The sequence below is a fragment of the Neolamprologus brichardi genome, chromosome 4 (assembly GCF_056152115.1).
Source record: "Neolamprologus brichardi isolate AB-2024 chromosome 4, ASM5615211v1, whole genome shotgun sequence".
NCBI classification, from domain to species: domain Eukaryota; kingdom Metazoa; phylum Chordata; class Actinopteri; order Cichliformes; family Cichlidae; genus Neolamprologus; species Neolamprologus brichardi.
In genome coordinates this window covers 9174281-9192970 of record NC_142107.1, presented here as the reverse complement: position 1 = coordinate 9192970, position 18690 = coordinate 9174281, and the positions used below count along the sequence as shown (strand labels likewise).

At 39.4% G+C, this 18690-nt stretch overlaps 2 protein-coding genes across 2 annotated transcripts in view; both read left to right on the top strand.

The window, feature by feature from the left end:
* The first annotated feature begins 7311 nt into the window (after positions 1–7311).
* On the top strand, positions 7312–9038 carry LOC102789215 (uncharacterized). Its single transcript, XM_087840279.1, has one exon. The coding sequence runs from the start codon at positions 7335–7337 to the stop codon at positions 8355–8357; it is 1023 nt and encodes a 340-aa protein (XP_087696405.1). The 5' UTR covers positions 7312–7334; the 3' UTR covers positions 8358–9038.
* A 2619-nt stretch (positions 9039–11657) lies between these two features.
* The window catches only part of LOC102789392 (sterile alpha motif domain-containing protein 9-like), a 32837-nt gene continuing 25804 nt past the window's right edge, over positions 11658–18690 (top strand). Inside the window, exons 1-2 of the mRNA XM_087840420.1 lie at positions 11658–11706; positions 13933–14106. Coding sequence (XP_087696546.1) covers positions 11658–11706; positions 13933–14106 — 223 coding nt within the window. The remainder of the gene's footprint in view (positions 11707–13932; positions 14107–18690) is intronic.

The following is an 18690-nucleotide window of genomic DNA, read 5'->3' as shown; positions in this document are numbered from 1 at the left end:
AGACGACTGAAAATGGTTCTTTAATACATACAGATATAGGAAGTGTCTAAAGGTCACTAACTGTAATAGACGTATGATATGATATGTTTTTTGCTTGCGCATTAAGAGGCTGAACCTGATATACAAAAACAGTCTGATGTGTTTTTTAGTTGAGATCTATGCAGACGGTGACGTTGTGTACCTCTCCCACACGTGTGTTTAATACATCAGTTTTTTGACTTTACTTGGTTGGTGTATTGGTGGTTTTGTTCTCAACCCCACATCAAAGAATCGTAACACTTGGAAGATGTGATGGGTTGAGCTAACCCTCTTCCCCACTGTTTGTATTTGGTCGTAGGAGCTGGAGCGGTCAAGTTATTTACTTGGAGGTCTTTCTTTCTTTTACCTTTCTTTGTCAGACACAACGCATGAACACACCGGTTACATCAACACAGATTAAGTTGAGCTTTTCTGTTTTGATGTATTGCCACTTACTGCAAAACGCTTAGTAAACTGTGTTACATCGTTCATCTTCTTCTTCATATCCTGCCAGGGTTTTTTCTTCCCTTAGTCATTTAGCCCCTGCAGTCCTTTTCCTGGTATTTTCCCTGAATCACTGAAAACTTTGGTTATAAAGCTCCTTGTGAAAAAGAGAGAATTTGACGTATTTTAACATTATAACAAAGTACAATAATTATTGACTTTATTTTTGGTCTATTTATTCTTCAGATTGTTGAAAAAGTAGATATTAACCAAATTAGTGAGTACTTGAATATTAATAGCTACCATGAAATCTTCAAATCAGGCTTTCATCAATGTCACAGCACAGAAGCTGCTCTCATGAAAGGTGTGAAATTATATTTGGTGTACTGGTATTGTTAGTTCTTAAAACAGTATTCAATACTGTTGATCATAATATGGCATTATTGGGTCTTACAGGAATCATTCTTAGACATAGAAGGTGGGGATTGTTTACATTTTGTATCTATTGACAAAGCTGATTCATGGATTTATGTATTGGTTGACTACTGCAATGCTTTTCTTGCAGTAGAGCGGGTCATGTTGTCTTAAAATCACAGCATCTCGTATTTCATGATATTTCCTAAAACGTGTTTATTCATCACATGTTGAATTTTGTGTGGGATAAAAGAGAAACAAATTGCAACCAATTATACCTAAAACTGCAGGGGTGTAGTAGATATACGTAGTAAAAAGTAGTACAAACTGTCAGTGATCAACACATGATCACCAGGAGCTGAAGAAGTCGTCAGAATATTACAGTGTTTGCTTGTTTGGACTGAAAACCTGAAACACTCAGATGCCTGTGCCGCATTATCCTATTAAAACTGCCAAGAAACAACAAGAAAGTGTGATGTTTACTTAGAGTAAAAGGTTTACATGTTCAGTAACAGTTTGTGAATCAGTGTGGCTCGATTGAGGAGAATGCACAATTACTCTGATGGATAAATGACACGTGTTGATTGAGAGTCTGTTTCACTGATGAGTTTGTTACTATTATCCATCGCTCGCTCTGTTTTCACTGACTGGGAAAACAGAGCAAAAATAGAGATGGGGTGACTAGACATGACACGTGGGACACGGGAACAGAAACTAAACACAAAGATGAAAATAGACGGAGGGAGAACTAAGATTGCTGAGAGCTTGAAAAATAAGGATAACCAAAACCAAGAACAACAACAATCAAAGAATATTAAACCAAAAACACAAACACTGGATCATGACACCCATTACCATGACAACTATGACAGATAAGAAACATGTGGGGTGACTGGTCCTGATTCAGGACAGAGAAGAGACTTCATTGGTTGCTGTGCTGGCACACTCACACCTGACTCAACATGAGGCTCAGAAAATGGGCAGATTCAGTTAAGTTGCAGCTTGTTACCTGTTTCAAAAGGATCCAGTGTTGTTTTTTACACATATATAACTTGGCTGCATACATAACTGTGGTGGCTCTAGCTCAGGTGGCAGAGCAGGTCAGCCACTAATCAGAAGGTTGGTGGTTCGATCCCAGGCTGCCTCCTAACTGCAAAAATCCTTGGGCAAGATGCTAACCCCATGTTTGCCTACTGGTGGTGGTCAGGGGGCCCAGTGGTGCCAGTGTACGGCAGCCTCGCCTCTGTCAGTGCGCCCCAGGGCAGCTGTGGGGGCACTGGGCAGCTGTGGCTACAATAGCTTGCCATTGCCTATGACTGAATGTAGTGTAAAGCGCTTTGGGGTCCTTAGGGACTGAGTAAAGTGCTATACAAATGCAGGCCATTTACCATTTTACCATAACTGGAAGCTGAAACTACACTATAGAGAATCAGCCCAATTAAAAAGCCCTGCAATTACATATACTCAAGGTTATGTTTTTATTGTAAATGAAAGGAAATAATCAGGAAATGAGTGTTTAGCAGTCATAATAAGAGCTGACTGAATTCTTTAAATACTAAGTAAAACTGCTTCAAAACTTCCTTTGTAACCTTCTTAACTAGAACATAGTCTGGTAAGTAGATGTGGGAATCAATAGACACCCCACAATACGACATCTCAATGTCACTCATGATACAGTATTATAGAAACAACATACAAACTAACTAACTAACATTTTGTCAGTGCTTAAAAAAAAAAAAAAAAAAAAAACAGAATCAAATTTCTTGGGGAAAAAGACGAATTTCTATAGCAGATAATTAAATAACAGAAAAGCTGACCTACAGTGAAGTTTCACGGTTAAACGAGGTTTAATCCTGTAACATTATTTTGACAGTTTCAGATGCTGTGCTTAGTAACACCCTAACTCTGAGCTCTTTGATGACATTGAACAGCAAGTAAGTAAACAGCAAATGCCTGGAAAACGAACTCGTCTTCACAATTGTGTGATGCTGCACAATTAAAGGTGGATTCATATAATAAAAGAAAGAACTATTTTAGTCCTTAATAAAGCTCTATGGCGTCACTCACTGCTAAAGTATTGACTTTGATCTAATGTAGACATTCATTTAAATGCGTCTATGCCAACATTTGCATTGTTTTCTTTGTGTCTCACAGATTTCATAGAACAAACAAATGGACTCAGGGGACCAGCTGGTGCAGGCAAATCCAGTTTATTCAACCCTGCTGACACAATTTCTAGAAGGCAGAAATACTGACATTGTTCCTTGCAGCTGTCGAAGGATTTTCAAAACACAGAGATGTGATGGCTGAAGAAGCATAGATTCATTGTGGGCATTACAGTAAGTGCATCAAAGGGTTTTTGTGCAGTGTATGACTAATATTTAATCAAAATGATAGCTGGAAGACAATCAGTATCGGGTGCATGTGGAGTGTTTGAAGTTCTGCCATAAAATATCTTAGTTTGATAAATGATGACAATAAAAAAAAGGGTTGAGTTGTAACACAATCACATCTTTCTACATATGAATGATCTCAAAAGTTTTATAGTATGATGGTAACTATAGAACAACATTAACTGGATTAAATAAAACCTGAATTACCAAACAAATCGTACCAGAAAACAGTGCCATTAAAAACATGTACACTCTATTTAAAATTTATTTATAAGCTTCGACATTGGAGACTCTACTACATCTCTGACCCTGGACTCTTTTGCTGGCTCATTCTTACTTTCATTTAGGTTCAAGTTCTACAAATGCTTTCTGCACATTTAGACTGTTACGACCCCCTCTGCTAGGGGCCAGGGGGAGAGTAACAGCTCTTACACAGGAATCTAACAGAAACAGGGATTTTATTACCAATTGTATAACTGAAAACCATGAGTGCTGCGCACAGCAAGCCACTGGGCAATGTTACATACACACACAAAGGGCATTTTAGATAAGTAAATGAGGCTTGAGGAAGGGAGGAAGAATAACTCAATACAACAAACCCTACGCAGCTAACCTCGGCTTTGCACACACAGTTTAACTAGTAGGCATTCACAGCGAGTCGAAAAGGCAGACGCTCTCTGTATAAAGCAGGGAGAGCGGGATCACTGGTGACGTCTGAAACATCACTGGTTCAGAAAGTGGTCTGAGCATTGGTGTGAATTATGAACATGTATACATTTGCGTGTTTGTGTTGGAGTTTTGTCTGTGACACAAATGAGCTTGTATTCACGGAGCCAGCTGAAAGGAGAAGGGTTTCCCTTGGTTGCAAACACTTTGACCTGAATATTACACATAAACTGCCTGTAAGAAATGAAATATTTTACAACTAAAATATTCACAAGTTGTTGTTGTTGTTTTTTTTGTTACGTTAAATAAAAAAAAAACTTAATATAGTTATAAAATATTTGTTGCGTGCCAATTAACTGGGGTACAACACATCACCTATGAGTGTCTGTGCTGTGGGATACTGGTGCACTCCTGCCTCCTCAGCATCACGAGAAAGACTTTTCTCCAACGCCATAGAGGTTATTACTAAAAAGAGAACCTGACAGAGTCCGAGCGAGGTGGAAGAAATATTATTTCTTAATAAAAATGAATAAACTCACCATCGGCCCAGTATTCATGAGCACATTGACACACTGACTGAAATCTTACTGACAGGTTTTTGACATTGCTAAAGCTCGACAGCCACGCGGCCTCACAGATGGTTGAAATGACAATAAAGGTTTTGACCAGCAGGGGGCGTGGTCAGATGAAGCCTAGAGAAATGAAACTTATTTTGAACCGGATTGAAAGTTTTAAGGTTTCATGAGGCTTCATTTGCACACTTCTGACACCTGACCCGGCATCGGTGCCCACATACTACTTCATTAAAAATCATGGATTAGAGCACTTCAGCATATAGTTTCAAATTATGTATTTACTCTGAACAACCCCATAAACAATGCCTGCAGTTACAAACATTCAAGGCTATGTTGTTATTGTATTTGTCAAAGCAGTTTCAGTTTTATTTAGGAAGGTTTACAAGGCAGATTGTAATGTAAACGTTGTCTCTGGTTGGACAACAGGCGGAGTGATACATCTCCTGCTGTCAGGCCTGCAGGGTTTAGTCTGTGGTGTTTGTCTGTTTTGTTTCAGACAAAATATTTTTTGCACTGGCACAAATCATTTGTGTGGCATCTTATTGTGACACCTGATTGTTGTCTAATTTTAGTTTTAATAATATTTTTTAAATGGTTACAAAAAACGGCAGATGCATTGGCTGCATTTTAGGGTAAATAGTTATATATAACTTTATTGTTTACAAAATTTGTGCATACGTTTTTAAAATGTACAATTTATATTTGCATTTCAAGTTATGAAAATAATAAACATGTCTGTGGGTCTTACAGTGAAAGCTATAACTTTTTTCCTACTAGGATTTTATATTTTGTGTGATTTCAGATCAATTGTGTTAATACAGGATGTCAATGAAAAAAAAGTTGTAAATTCAGACATGAGATTGTGCTGAAAATAATGATACCAAACAAGGCAAATACATACTTATTTTGTGTATAGACTATACAGTAAATAAAATCAAAATTCACATGTTTTATGCAACTGAAATGTTTAATTATGTTGGCTAAAGAAAATAAGAAAGTTACAGACTATATTTATATAAAACATGTATTTTTGCGGCATTTGATTATCTTAAGCATATATAATGCATATTACAGAATGTAACACCTGCATATGTGTAAACAAAAGGCTTTGATTTTGCCACCCTACTTGATTTCTCCATTTGTTTGAGTTGTAACACAATCACATGTTTCTACATATGACGGCCGAAAGATATATGATTATATGATGACAGCAATGATAGAACACCTTTAAATGATGAAAACCTGAATTACCAAACAAATCATACTAGAAAACGCTGCCATTAAATACATCTGTACACTATTTGAAATTCATTTGTAACCAGCTTCTAGATTACAGGCACTACTGCAATCTCTCACCCTGCAGTCGGGCAGACACGTCCATATTCAAACTTTGGACCTAAACCTGCTCGTAAACAGATCAATAATCTGCATTTACGTGACTGTTAAACTACTACTGGTGTTACTCCTTGTTAGCCTCATCTAAACAGCTGGATTATTAAACTTCTTCTTGAAGACTAGCGGAGCTTATTGCTCTGGTTTCATTTACCAGGAAACGCAAAACATAAAGGGAGCTACAACTGTCCTCACTCAAACGAGCAGCAGACGTACACAGGTATGTTCTCTCGTTTCCTGGTGGATTCATTTTTATGTATTTTCACTCACATGACTTTACCCTCGTCTCTAATGCAGCATTTATTCTACATTTCAAGATACAATGAAGTGAGTTTAATATGGAGTCAATTACACTGCACTTAGTCCGCCTTCTCTTAAATTACAAGCATACTCATTCACATAAAAATGATCTATTAGTCTGCAGTATTACAGTTTTAAACAATATAATTAGTTTAACTTTCTGAGAAAGGGAGAGGTGAATATCATGAAACCAGAGCCAAACCTGACAACATAAAACTCTGGGTTAACAAAAGTGTAATGAATAAGTGGGGAAAATAAAAGCATGTTTGGTCATGGCTATAAAATAGGCATCACTTTACAAGTTACAGATACAAGTTATTGTGATTTTCTCTCTTTATGTCACAAAGTTAAAGCTGTTTGATAAAACAACATTTCCCACTAACAAGCCTCTGTTCGTTTTGGGGTTTTTTTGTTTGTTTTTTTCTCTTTCTTTCTCCTCCCCCCCCGCCCCCCCTTCCTTTGTATATACTCATTTAGGTATATAAATATGTATGTATAGATATAGATATGTGATTGTTTATATAATGGTAATTATATTTTATGTATAAAAAAGAGATTCTGGCAAACCGTCAGGCGTCTCAGGAGGGGAAAGCGGTGCTCTACCTGCACTGTGTATAGTGCTGGCGGAGCGCTGCTGACTTCGACTGAGAAAATTGTCAGGCGGTGGAAGGAATACTTCGAGGACCTCCTTAATCCCACTGACACGTCTTCCGAGGAGGAAGCAGAGTCTGGGGATGAGGGGAATGACCCGCCAATTTCTGGAGGCGAGGTCACTGAGGCAGTTAAACAGCTCCTTGGTGGCAGAGCCCCTGGTGTTGATGAGGTCCGCCCGAGTTCCTGAAGGGTCTGGACGTCGATAAACTTCCACACGCCTAATTAAAAAAAAAATTTTAAAAAAAAGAAAGCAAAATTTTAAAATGCAATTCCAACCCATAATGGATGGTATTAACCAGAGAGAAGAAAAACAAGTCAAACCTGTTTCAGAGTTTGTGTGGCTGAATGACTATCAAATTATAAACTAGGAATACATTTAAAGCTGTCTTAATCATGGATATTCTATTAACCATAATATAATTAATAATATAAATTATGCATGAACAATAAAAACAGTGACTTCTTAAATCTCTCCAGGATGAAGATGTTTGGAAGAATGATGAGCTGCTGTGTGGCTCTCCTCCTGACCTTCAGCTCTGTGTCAGCTGTAAGACGAGCTCTCAACTCAATCACTGATCTGAGGTCAGTAGGCTTTGGCCAGTCTGTGCCCGAGTACAGCCTCTGCTTGCTCCACTGGTTTGCTACCACAATTGACTTTGACAATAACAACATCATCCTGCTGACCTTTGACCCAAACCGTGGTGATTATGGCTCACATCATTATCGCAACGATGAACAGCTGTTAGACCCACTGCCGAGGGGATACAGATACTACACTGTCGGTAACATCTACCAAGATGCATCACTGGAACTTCCAGATTATGTCGTGGAGTCGGACATTGAGGAAAGTAACAGGGCTCGCATTATAATTAGAGTCAGGGGGCGCAAGGCAGTACGGACAATAGACCAAGTCTATATCACACAGCATTATGAGACATATGAAGCTCGAGGGACAGAGTATGATCCACAACATACATATCGGGTCACTACCTGCCTTCTAAGAGTGTTGAGAAAGTTTTCCTTGCATCTCGATAACATCAACTCACTGGCTCTCAGAAACAGAGTTCATGACTCCCAGCTATCAGAGATAAGAAACATGTGGGGGGACCTCGCTTGTGTTGGACTGTTGTTGTTTATTGTGATCCCAGAAAAATATTCCTCTCACAAACGCAACAACAGACGTCAGCCAGCACCAAGAAACAACACACAAAGTTATGTTGTTGTCAATATCCCAGAGAGCAGGGAAAATGGTGACTCTGTCGTCCTGGACACGTACAACTCTGATTCTTGGCATTACACATCTCTCTCACGAAGAGACAGATGCAATGAGAAAAAACGGGTTCAGTGTTTATTCTGTTGTTGTTTTTTAACAATTATTTTTTCAGTCTTTCTTATTATATACAGTGGTGCCTTGTCTCACAACTTTAATTTGTTTCGTGAGGGAGCTAATAAGTCAAATCATTCGTATGTCAAATCAATTTTCCCCACTGACATGAATTGAAATGCCATTAATCCGTTCATGACCCGGAAAAACATTGAGAAAGGAATTTTTACATGTTTTTCAATAAGAAAAATGTACTTATAAATAACAAATATTATATAAAAACAAAATAAAATTGAATGCACTGCAATAATCTGGTCTTATTAAGTATAATATACTTCATTATGGTGCAGAGTGTAGAAGTGCAACAACTCATACTGCTTCGCCAAGTCGACTACAAACACATCTTGGCCGTGTTTTTTTTGATTATTCCAATTAAAAAATCATGTAAGTTTTAAATTAAAATCACATCCTCTCTGATTTCACAACTTTCATTAACATGGATTTATTCATTATACAGTGAATTTAGTGTGGGATAAAAAGCAAAGCAAATTACAACCACTTATAACCAGAACTGCTGGTGGGATATTATTCAGACCCCATACTCCGAGAATCAGACAGCTACAACATTTTGACACAACTGTCTGAATAACAGGAGTTGTTCTCTTGTAGGCTTTGCCTCCATGTGCTTAATTTGACTTTTGACTTTATGGATTTGTTTTGTAAATCTCAGAAAATCTACTTGTAATGAAAGTCCAAATTATTGAGGAGAATGCACAATTACTCTGATGGATAAATGACACATATGTTGAGTAAGAGTCTGTTTCACTGATGGTTTTGATTATTTCTGTAATTTTGAAAACACTGTTCAATAAAATATATTTTCATGTGTGTGATGGTCATTTTGTGATGTGTCGTAACTGTCTTGACTCAAAAGTCGTATTTGATATAATAATTAATGTTTTCAATTATACAAATTTCCTGGAGACCTGCTGACCTAAAACCAACACGATTCACTTGATTCAAATCCATCTGGGACTGTTTGTTGCAGGACTTTCATGTTTCACAACATATTGTATAAAAAACAGCAGATAAGATATGTGGCAGACAATAAAAGAAGTAACAAGGCTTTTATTATAATTAGAGTCAAGGAGCAGAATGAGGCATTGATAATAGACCAAATGTGCATCACGCAGCATTATGAGACATGAAAATCAGAGTATGAGGTATAATCCAGAGCATACATATCAGCTCACTACCAACCTGCTGAAGGAGATCAGAGAGTTTTCTGTGGAAGAAAATGACATGAGCTGACTGATGGAAGCAGTGCTGATGATTCCAGCTGAGGAAGATCAGAAAACCACGAGGTGACCTTTCTTGTCTTTGACTGTTTTCCTTTATTGTTTCTGAGGAAAAGTATTCCTCTCATAAACATAACAACAGACCTCAGCCAGCAGCAGGAAGGAGCACACAACATTTTTTGTGGTCAGACTTTGAGCCCCTCTCAAGTGACTGAACTCCTCTTCCTATCTCTAAGGGAGAGGCCAACCAGCTTTCACAAAAAGCTTATTTCTGCAGTCTCGTTCTTTCTCTCACTACTCAAAGCTCGTAAACCATAGGTTGAGAGTGGGGACGTAGACAACTAGTAAATTGACAGTTTTGCTTATACCCTCGGCTCTTACAACTTCACATGTTATACTGATCCTGACTCTGGACAAAGGAGACTCTTCATTGACAGTAGTTACCACGCTGACACCTGACGCATCGTCAATCCTGAGATACTACTTCATTGAAAACAATGGGCGAGGGCAGCTCAGCTCATAGTATCAACTTATTTTACTTCCTTACTTACAGCTCAATAAACAAGGTCTGCAGCTAGATACATCCAAGGTGTTAGCTCCATTTATAGTTATTAAATGTTTTATTTTGAAAAGCCTCAAAAGGATATGGTGCGATACGATGGTTTTACCACAAACTGACGCATAAAACAGTCTCTTGTCCATCCAGAGTGTTATTTTAGATATAAGAAAAATAGACAACTCCAAGAAGAAATTAAGAAAGCCAATACATTAAGTGAAACCATCCTGCTCCAGAGCGAGACGACTGCATCGATTTGAGCTCGTCCAAAGTTGGATACAGCAAGTCAGTTAAGTGTACAGAGCTGTGTGCATGAAGAATCTAAGAAGAAAAGAAATAAGCTTCCATGGATAAAGTTTTGGACTATGACATGCTGCCAAGCTACAAGTCGTGCCAAAATTGAACAATTACAATACTCAACTTCTTACATATAAGTCAGTGACAGTGTTTTGGTCCTAAGAAAGATGACATTCACTATGAAAGCCTCAGTTTTGTGTCATAGACCAAGTGTTTCATGAACACTTGTTTAATAAGAAGTTGTGTAAAAGGAGCAAAGATGGCAGATGAAGACCTGCAGGTCCCAGGCCCATAGCACAGAGATGTAGTAGCAGGACTGGCCAAGAGGGCACAAAAGTATACCTTGAACAGTTTACCAGAGGTGAACCCAGAGATTTGCTAAGAAGTTATCAGCACATGAATCCTCAACACGGCTACAGTAAGGCAATTAAGCTGCTGTTTTGTCATTATGGTAATGAACTGAGAATTGCAACTGCCTACATGAACAGAGCATTTGATTGGCCACAAATCAAAACAGATGATGCAAAGGCTCTTCATAACTATTCACTGTTTCTCACCAGTTGTAACAATGCAATGCAAGATATCAGTCAACTGCATAAAATGGAGATCCTCACAAACCTAAGAGTTATTGTCTCTAAACTGCCATACAGAATGAGAGAAGTGAGGAGAGTTTCTGCTTTTGACATTCAAGAAACAAGTGGAAAGCGAGCAAAGTTCTCAAATCTGGTCACACTCATAAACAGACAAGCAAAAATAGCTGCAGATGCTGAAGATAAAGCAAAGTCATCTGCAAATGTGAGAATGAAAATATCATCCAGGCAAAGGGGAACACATTTGCTACAAGTGTAACACAAGTTGCACATGAAAGATCACCTCAAATTAATAAAAGTGCTTCTTGTCACACTACCAGTGACTTCCAGAAGCCATGCATATACTGCGAAAAACTGCATAAACTTGCAGAACGTCAAAAGGTCAGAAATCAGCCTTACAAAGAAAGACTAGAGTTCCTTAAAGCAAAGCAAAGCTTTACATGTCTGACACAAGGTCATTTGAGTAAGGACTGTAAGAAAAGGTCATTGTGTGAGCACTGCTCTAAGAGACATACAAGTATGCTTCACTGGACAAGGGGGGAGGACAGTAAGGCAGATGTGTGCATCCAGAGAAATGTCTCTGACATTCCCACGACAAGTGATGAAACACAATTTTCAGGCAGAATTTGTGGAACCACAGGGGCTTGAAAAGACAGTCATGTGTTATCAATCGTTCCTGTGTGGGTTAAGTTAAAGAAAAGCAATAAGTTAATTGAGACTTATGCATTCATGGACAATGGGAGCCATCTGTTCAGAGAAGCTGATGAGACAACTTGGTGTAGAAGGTAAGAAGACAAAATTCATGCTTCGCACAATGGGATGGGAAAAGTTGGTGACAAGCTACAACCTATCAGGATTAGAAGTGTGTGGTTTATATGAGAACACCTATATAGATCTTCCTGACATTTACACTCATGCAGACATTCCAGTGTCTAGAGAGAACATCCCTACACAGGATGACTTAAAAAGGTGGCCACATCTTCAGCAAATCAAGTTCCCACATTCAGATGCAGACATTGGACTTTTGATAGGGTGTGATGTGCACAAGGTTATGGAACCATGGGAGATTATTCATAGCAAAGATAACGGTCCATATGCTGTCCGAACAGTCCTGAGTTGGGTTATCAATGGCCCTCTCAAGAGAGATTCTTGCTCTACTTCTTCTGACAGAGAGCTGAGCTGAGTCCAGACCTAATGAATACACTGATTGGAGTACTAACAAGGTTTAGGTGGGATCCCTTTGCCTTGATGTCAGACATAGAAGCTATGTATCACCAGGTGCAAGTACCTCCAGAGGACAGTGATCTTTTGTGTTTTCTCTGATGGCTAATGGGAACTTGAATGAACCTCTGCTTGAATACAAATCTAATGGTGCACCTGTTTGGGGCAACATCCTCCTCAAGCTGTGCAAACTATGCACTGAAGAAAGCAGCAGAAAACACTAAAGAAAAAATGCAACTAGCAGCAGTTAATGCTGTTCTGAACAACTTTTATGTAGATGATTGTCTTCTGTCAGTTTCAGATGAAACAGAGGCATGTACTATGGTCAGGGACCTGACTGCATTGTGTGAGAGTGGAGGATCTCACTTAACAAAGTGGATGAGCAACAATAGAGTTGTCCTTGTTTCCATTCCTGAAAAGGGAAGAGGAAAAGAGATTAAAGATTTGGATTTGAGACATGATTCATTAGCTGATGAAAGAGTCCTAGGAGTGAACTGGTGCAAAGAGACAGATGTATTCAAGATCAGGATAAATGACAAACCTATGCCAAAGACAAGGCGAGGCATCCTCTCATTTTTAAGTGTAATATATGACCCATTGGGCGTTCTGTCTCTTGACATTCTACCAGCAAAAATCTTTCCGCGAGAGCTATGTGGCAGGAAGATCTCATGGGATGAGGAAATCCCAGCTGAACTGGCTCAAAGGTCACAAGTTTGGCATTCAGAGCTTCCTAAACTTCATGGCTTTGCCATCAACAGGTGTTTGAAACCTGCTGGATTTGGAGTGGTCATATCTGCACAATTACACCACTTCGCTGATGCCAGTGAGAGAGGTCATGGAGTCGTTACTTACCTCTGTTAAGAGATATATTCTAAAACACTTCTTCAGCAGAGAATCAGAGAGGAGAAACACACAGAATTTCTTGCTAGCAAGGGCAGCCTAGAGTGAGACTCAGAGACTCGCCCTGAGGACTTGCCCTGGTCCTTTATTTATACACTTCAGTGGGTGCTTGTGTGGTGTGTGTGTGGTGTGTGTGTGTGAGGGGGGGTCAGAGTGTGACCCCATAAAGACTTCCCTAAACTGCTGGTCTGGAAAGTCCAGCAGTTCATCAAACCAAAACCACTTAGACTGGAAACAGACATAACTACGTTAATCCTACCGTAAAACAATAAAACAAGGTACGAACTTTCCCATGCTCCTAGGATGTGGGGGTGAAAGCCAGAACACCCTGGAATGTTACAGACTTCCTAGGATGAGACATCCTTTCAATAAACACAAATGGTTACATGCAGTATTCTACCATATACAAACTTATATCATTAAAAGATTATACTGACTACTAAGTACAATTTTCCATTGACATTCCCTCCTGTTGTCAGTATAAATTTAAATGAGATATCAGTATGTAACATCTTGTTGTACATTTTCTGTCACATCGTCATTAGTCACACAAAGTCTTCATGTTCCAACAGGTCGGAGTCATTATCATCACTTGTCATGGCTATGTATGCAGCAACAGTGGAAAATATTATGCGGTTAATCAAGAGTTTTAAACATGGCAGTATACACGTTACAAAAACACAAAATAAAAGTAGAAATATCCCAACTCCGATGAGTAGTCTTTTTAGCACCTGTAACCAGGAGCTAATGTAAAGCCAAGAAAACCAGTCACTTGTATCGCTTACATAGTCCTGATTTTGGGCCTGCTGGATTTGTCTCAAAGGCGTGCTGGGCATATGAGAGCAGACATAATAGTCTGTATTTGCCGATTCTGTCTTTGTCCTGTAAAGGTGAGCGTCGTAGTCAAGGTAACCAGGAGGGTCCACCTTCCCATGGCTACGTACAGGTCCGTCACACCCTACTACTTGGTTACTCTAGAGTTGGCCAATGGCTGGAGGTTGAAGTGCGAGCAATTCCCTACGGGCGCCCAATCAGCACTTCCCCCTCGCCACTGAAGCAACCAAGTGAGGGTGAAACTTTCCTCTACTAGTTGATTTCTGTGAAGGAAGTGGAATCCTCTGGGACCTCAACCTTTTTGCAGTTGCTCTGATGTATCCAGGAGGGTCTCTCCGCTATTTTGCAGGCAGTTGAAGTGGTCAGAAGCACTTGAAATGGCCTCTATCAACCCCCATCACCTTGCTTTAGGCCTTCGTCCTGCGATAGGAATATTTATGACTCTTCTATTGTCCATCCTCTGCAGAAAAACCCCTCTGTGGAAAGGGTGCTGGGTCCAGTTATCTTACTGCTGTTATGATCCCAGCAGTCTTCAGAGTGTCATCATATGCACAGTACAGTGACACAGCATTAGGTGATGTTCATAGGAAACTGCTGTCATCACCACCATAGCTTCTGGTTCCTGTGCTTTTCACAGAATCATGATGTCATCCTCGGACTCCCCCTGCGCTGTCGATGGAGCTTGGCACGCTCCCCTCATCCTTCAGGTGCCCGTCTGTTGTCCACAATCTCCTCTGTTGGCCTCTGGAAATCCCCCTTGGCACAGCTCTCATTCCAACGCAGTTTCGTGGTCCTTGCTGTGGCTCCAAAGTCTAATCTCATGATGGGCCCCAACCAGCTTGACCTTTGACCTCAACCACTGCCTGGGCTGTCAGCTATGCCTGGAATGGTTCTTGTTTCTCACTGGGCCTCTGAAGATTTCTCAGGAGATGACTGCTGCACCTGTATTTCCTTGCTAGGAGGAAAAACTTCTATTTGGAGAGCATGTCAACAATCATCAAACCACATTCTTTAGTTCAGTGAACTTCACTTATAGGCCATCAAAGCCTCATCTGAGCATGGATGCACCACTTGCATAGGTTTGATACCCGTTGAATGAACTGTTAATCACACAAATCGCTGCAAAAATCATATAAAACATAGTTTAATGTTAATTCATTGTTCATGTTAATCCTGGACCCCTCCTCTTGACGCATGGACACTCCCATGAGTCAACTCATCAAAACCAGATTCCTGTCTTAAAGAAAAAGGTTAACTAGATCATGTCCCAGGCAACATCAGGGCATCTCCTCCTCTGGAGCAGCACCACCCCGGACCTATAATCCTGCAATAAAAGATGTTAGTGTGTTTTGCATATTAAGTTTGCTTAAAAACTGGCTCCGCCAGGAGCCTGCATATACACCATCATGGCCTGAAAAACAAGATCTGGAAGTGAAATCAAACTTCACACTTATAAACAATTATATCATAAGAGTAATAAAGCATTCAACATCAGCAAGACAAGTATCATGTGCAGGTTTTTTCAAATCAGTAAACTACAATTAGTTCCATAATTTGCCTCAGACATGGATCATCCCATGTACTCAGTCAACATTAATGTAATCGGTGACTTCTCTTAAGCAAAGTCACTCCACTCATCAATCACTATGAGCTCAATGGTGGTTAGCTAATGAGCCCCATATTAAATTATTCCATAAACACTGCATCTCTTATTTGTTTTTCTCATGTTACTTGTCCGCTTCTGCTGAATTCTCTACATGTACTCTTAGAAAAACAAACATTAGCAATACACATTGACCATCCCGGTGGTCAGACACAGGTCGACAGTTTCCAGAGGTGCCATAAAAAGACCATAAAGTTAGCCATCCATAGCTGTGGAAAGAAGTGACACTAGTTTTCAACACAGGAAACTTCTCATCAACATATAGCCTGTAACTACAATTTTCTTCATACAAAATCTCAGTAATCCTGTGGTAGAAAAACATTAACTAGTTGTCCTGTTATAAATTACATGATCAAACCACATGAAGAATTGTAATGCTGTAGAGAAGAAAATGTAAATGTTAGCGCTGCGCGGGTGTATACACTCTTTCTCACAGTAATCTCTGTGAGCAACACAAACCCATGAATAACACACCCATGGTAGATTCACAAACACAGAAAGTGGCATTTAAAAGTTAAATCGGTATGCAACCTTGGATGTTGCTGTCATCTTTCTGCTCCTGTAAAAAGAAACACGTAAATTCATCCACCCTTTTGGCCTGTCTAGGTGGAGGTTAACTTTGAGTCGTGGTCAAGTCTTGTCAGGTTTTATCAGTCAGTCAGTTTGTTTTTATTTCCATTCATTCATTCATCCATTCTTTCTTTCTTTGCTGATAGTGGAAACTATCGCCGCATTTGATTTCCACCCTCAGCAAAATGACGTCATTTCAAAAGAAAAAGGAGAATTTTAGATCGGATTACCTCGCTGAATCCTTTTTAGGCAGGGACTCTCATTTTCTAATTGTCCCAGATAAGTGGCTTTCTCCTGAGCCCATTTCAATGTGGAGAAACTCACTTGTAACAATTTTCTCGACGACGTGTCGTACAGCGCTTTCTGTTCTAATCGTGCAGATCTGCTCAAACAGAGATTATCGAACAAAACTTTCAGTGCACTGTGAAAGTATCAAAATAAAAAGGCCTTGTTAAGTCATGACACAAGCTCCTCATCTCAGGAGGGTAAATCATACCATTAGCATGGTTTATCATCATACTAATTGGCAGGCTCAACTTCACAACAAAAGAAAAATCATCAGCTAGATTCACTCCAAACCAACCATCAGCTGCACAACACACAACATAACCCTAATATGTTATGAGTTTAATCCCCAAGTCTGTGCCTTTCACTCATTTGGGCCACAGATCCATATTATCCAGTATTTCTTTTTTCCCGTCATCATAAAACGTGAGACATGTCATCAGCTATTTCACAAAAGACGTTTGTTCTTATGTATTCAGAGTTGTGTATCTGGGTGCAGGATTCACTCGCACATCAAAACAGGAAACTCAGTGTTTTAGAGTCTCCACTCTAACAAACTCCAACACATCTCATTCACTCATGCTAAGATTCAGTCACCTTTCCTCAATCTAAGAACGATCAACTAATTTGCATATCAGCTATTAACCCACTAAGATGACAGGACAACAGAAATTCATGTTCAAAATGTAATCACAAAAATAGAATTTCCCTCATACAGTAAATTATTTGTGCTGCATCAATCAAGCAGGAAGCATCTCCCAATTTACTATATTAACAACTAAATTTATTGTCTGATTTCTGGTTGGTCAAACCAGAATCTTTTTTCCCACAAAAGTTAAACTGTTGTCCTGCAACCTAGAGAGTCAATTTTTTATTATTGGATAAATTCAGCATTTGATAACAAGTGTCTGTTAAATTCACACTATTTTAACACAGATGAGAGATAACAAGCTAATTTTCATTGCATGTGTGTTTGTGTTATTAGGCAGGTTTAATGCATGTCTGTGGAGCTGCATATCCAGCAGAGCATGTTCTTAAAGCTGCCTTTCCTACACATTTCTCTGCTATTATTTAATCATTTTGTAACTAATGTGCTATGAGTCCATTGATCTTTGCATCACTTCTCGTCACACTAAGTGACTTGGACAAGATGGTAAACAGACTCACATGCTCAAAATGTTGTCTAATCTTCATGAGTTCTCTTGTATTTGGAAGTGTTAGTAGGGTTAATGCATGTTCTGCTTGTGTGTGTGATTTTGTATGTTTCTTTTTGCAATGTTTCAGACTCCTTCACAATTTCCCACTTAAGCAGTCAGTTTTGTTTTTCCCAGGTTTGCTAACCCAAATTTTGATTTCCCATATTGAAAACAAAATTCCTATGTGTTCTCACCACTCCTCTCACTCTGTTGTCCTCTCCCACTTCAACAGTCCAATAGCCGGCAGTTGTCCTTCAGCTTTGTCCTGTGTTTCACTGTCTCTTCTTGCCATTTTACTTCAAAGGTGGCAAATGTCAAACTCCAACAGTCTCCTCAGTTCTCCTCAAATGTTCTTGTCACATGCACAGTGAATTTGCAGCTTGTTGGGAACACAGTACCATTCATCCAATCAGGCAGGATGATGGGTTTGCTCTTCTTCTCTGATGCTGTTTGTCCACACTGCTGCTGCTTGCTGGGACTCTTTGCTCGGGAGTCTTTGCTCACGACTCTGCTGCTGTCTCTTTATCTGCCATGTTATTGCTCTTTGGAGCTTCATTCCTTGTCTTCAGGGAGGAGTGAGAGCTCGCTTGTGAGTTTGAGAGACACATGGTGCTGTAAATAAGTCAGCCAGAAACTTGGCCTGAATGTTTCTAATGATGTTAAACTATAACTTTCTTCCGACCGCTGCATGTGGAAAATTGATTCAGGTCTGCTTGTCACCTGAAAGTGACAAACTAAAACATGTTCATTATTATTATCACTGCTTAATCAACACACATCTCTCTCTCTGTTTTTGTGAACTCTCCTTTCTTAAAAGCAGAAAATGAGATTGTAGTTGTTCTTGGCTGATCAACACAAAACCTTTTCCCTATGATTATTTTTCATCTACAATGTAAATTTTGTCTCTTTTTCACTCTTTTTTTTTTTTAATAGCTGGTGACCTGCAGAATCACCGCTCTCACAATCAGATGCAATTACTTTTACACAGCGCACAAAAACACTGTGACGTCAGACACATTCACACTCACTTTTTTCATCTGCGTAAATAAATCATTTGGCCAATGGCATGTGCCATTGTGATCCATAAATATGATCACAAG

Excerpts from the sequence above, each read along its gene's own strand:
- LOC102789215 (XM_087840279.1), top strand. The coding sequence starts at position 7,335 with ATGAAGATGTTTGGAAGAATGATGAGCTGCTGTGTGGCTCTCCTCCTG.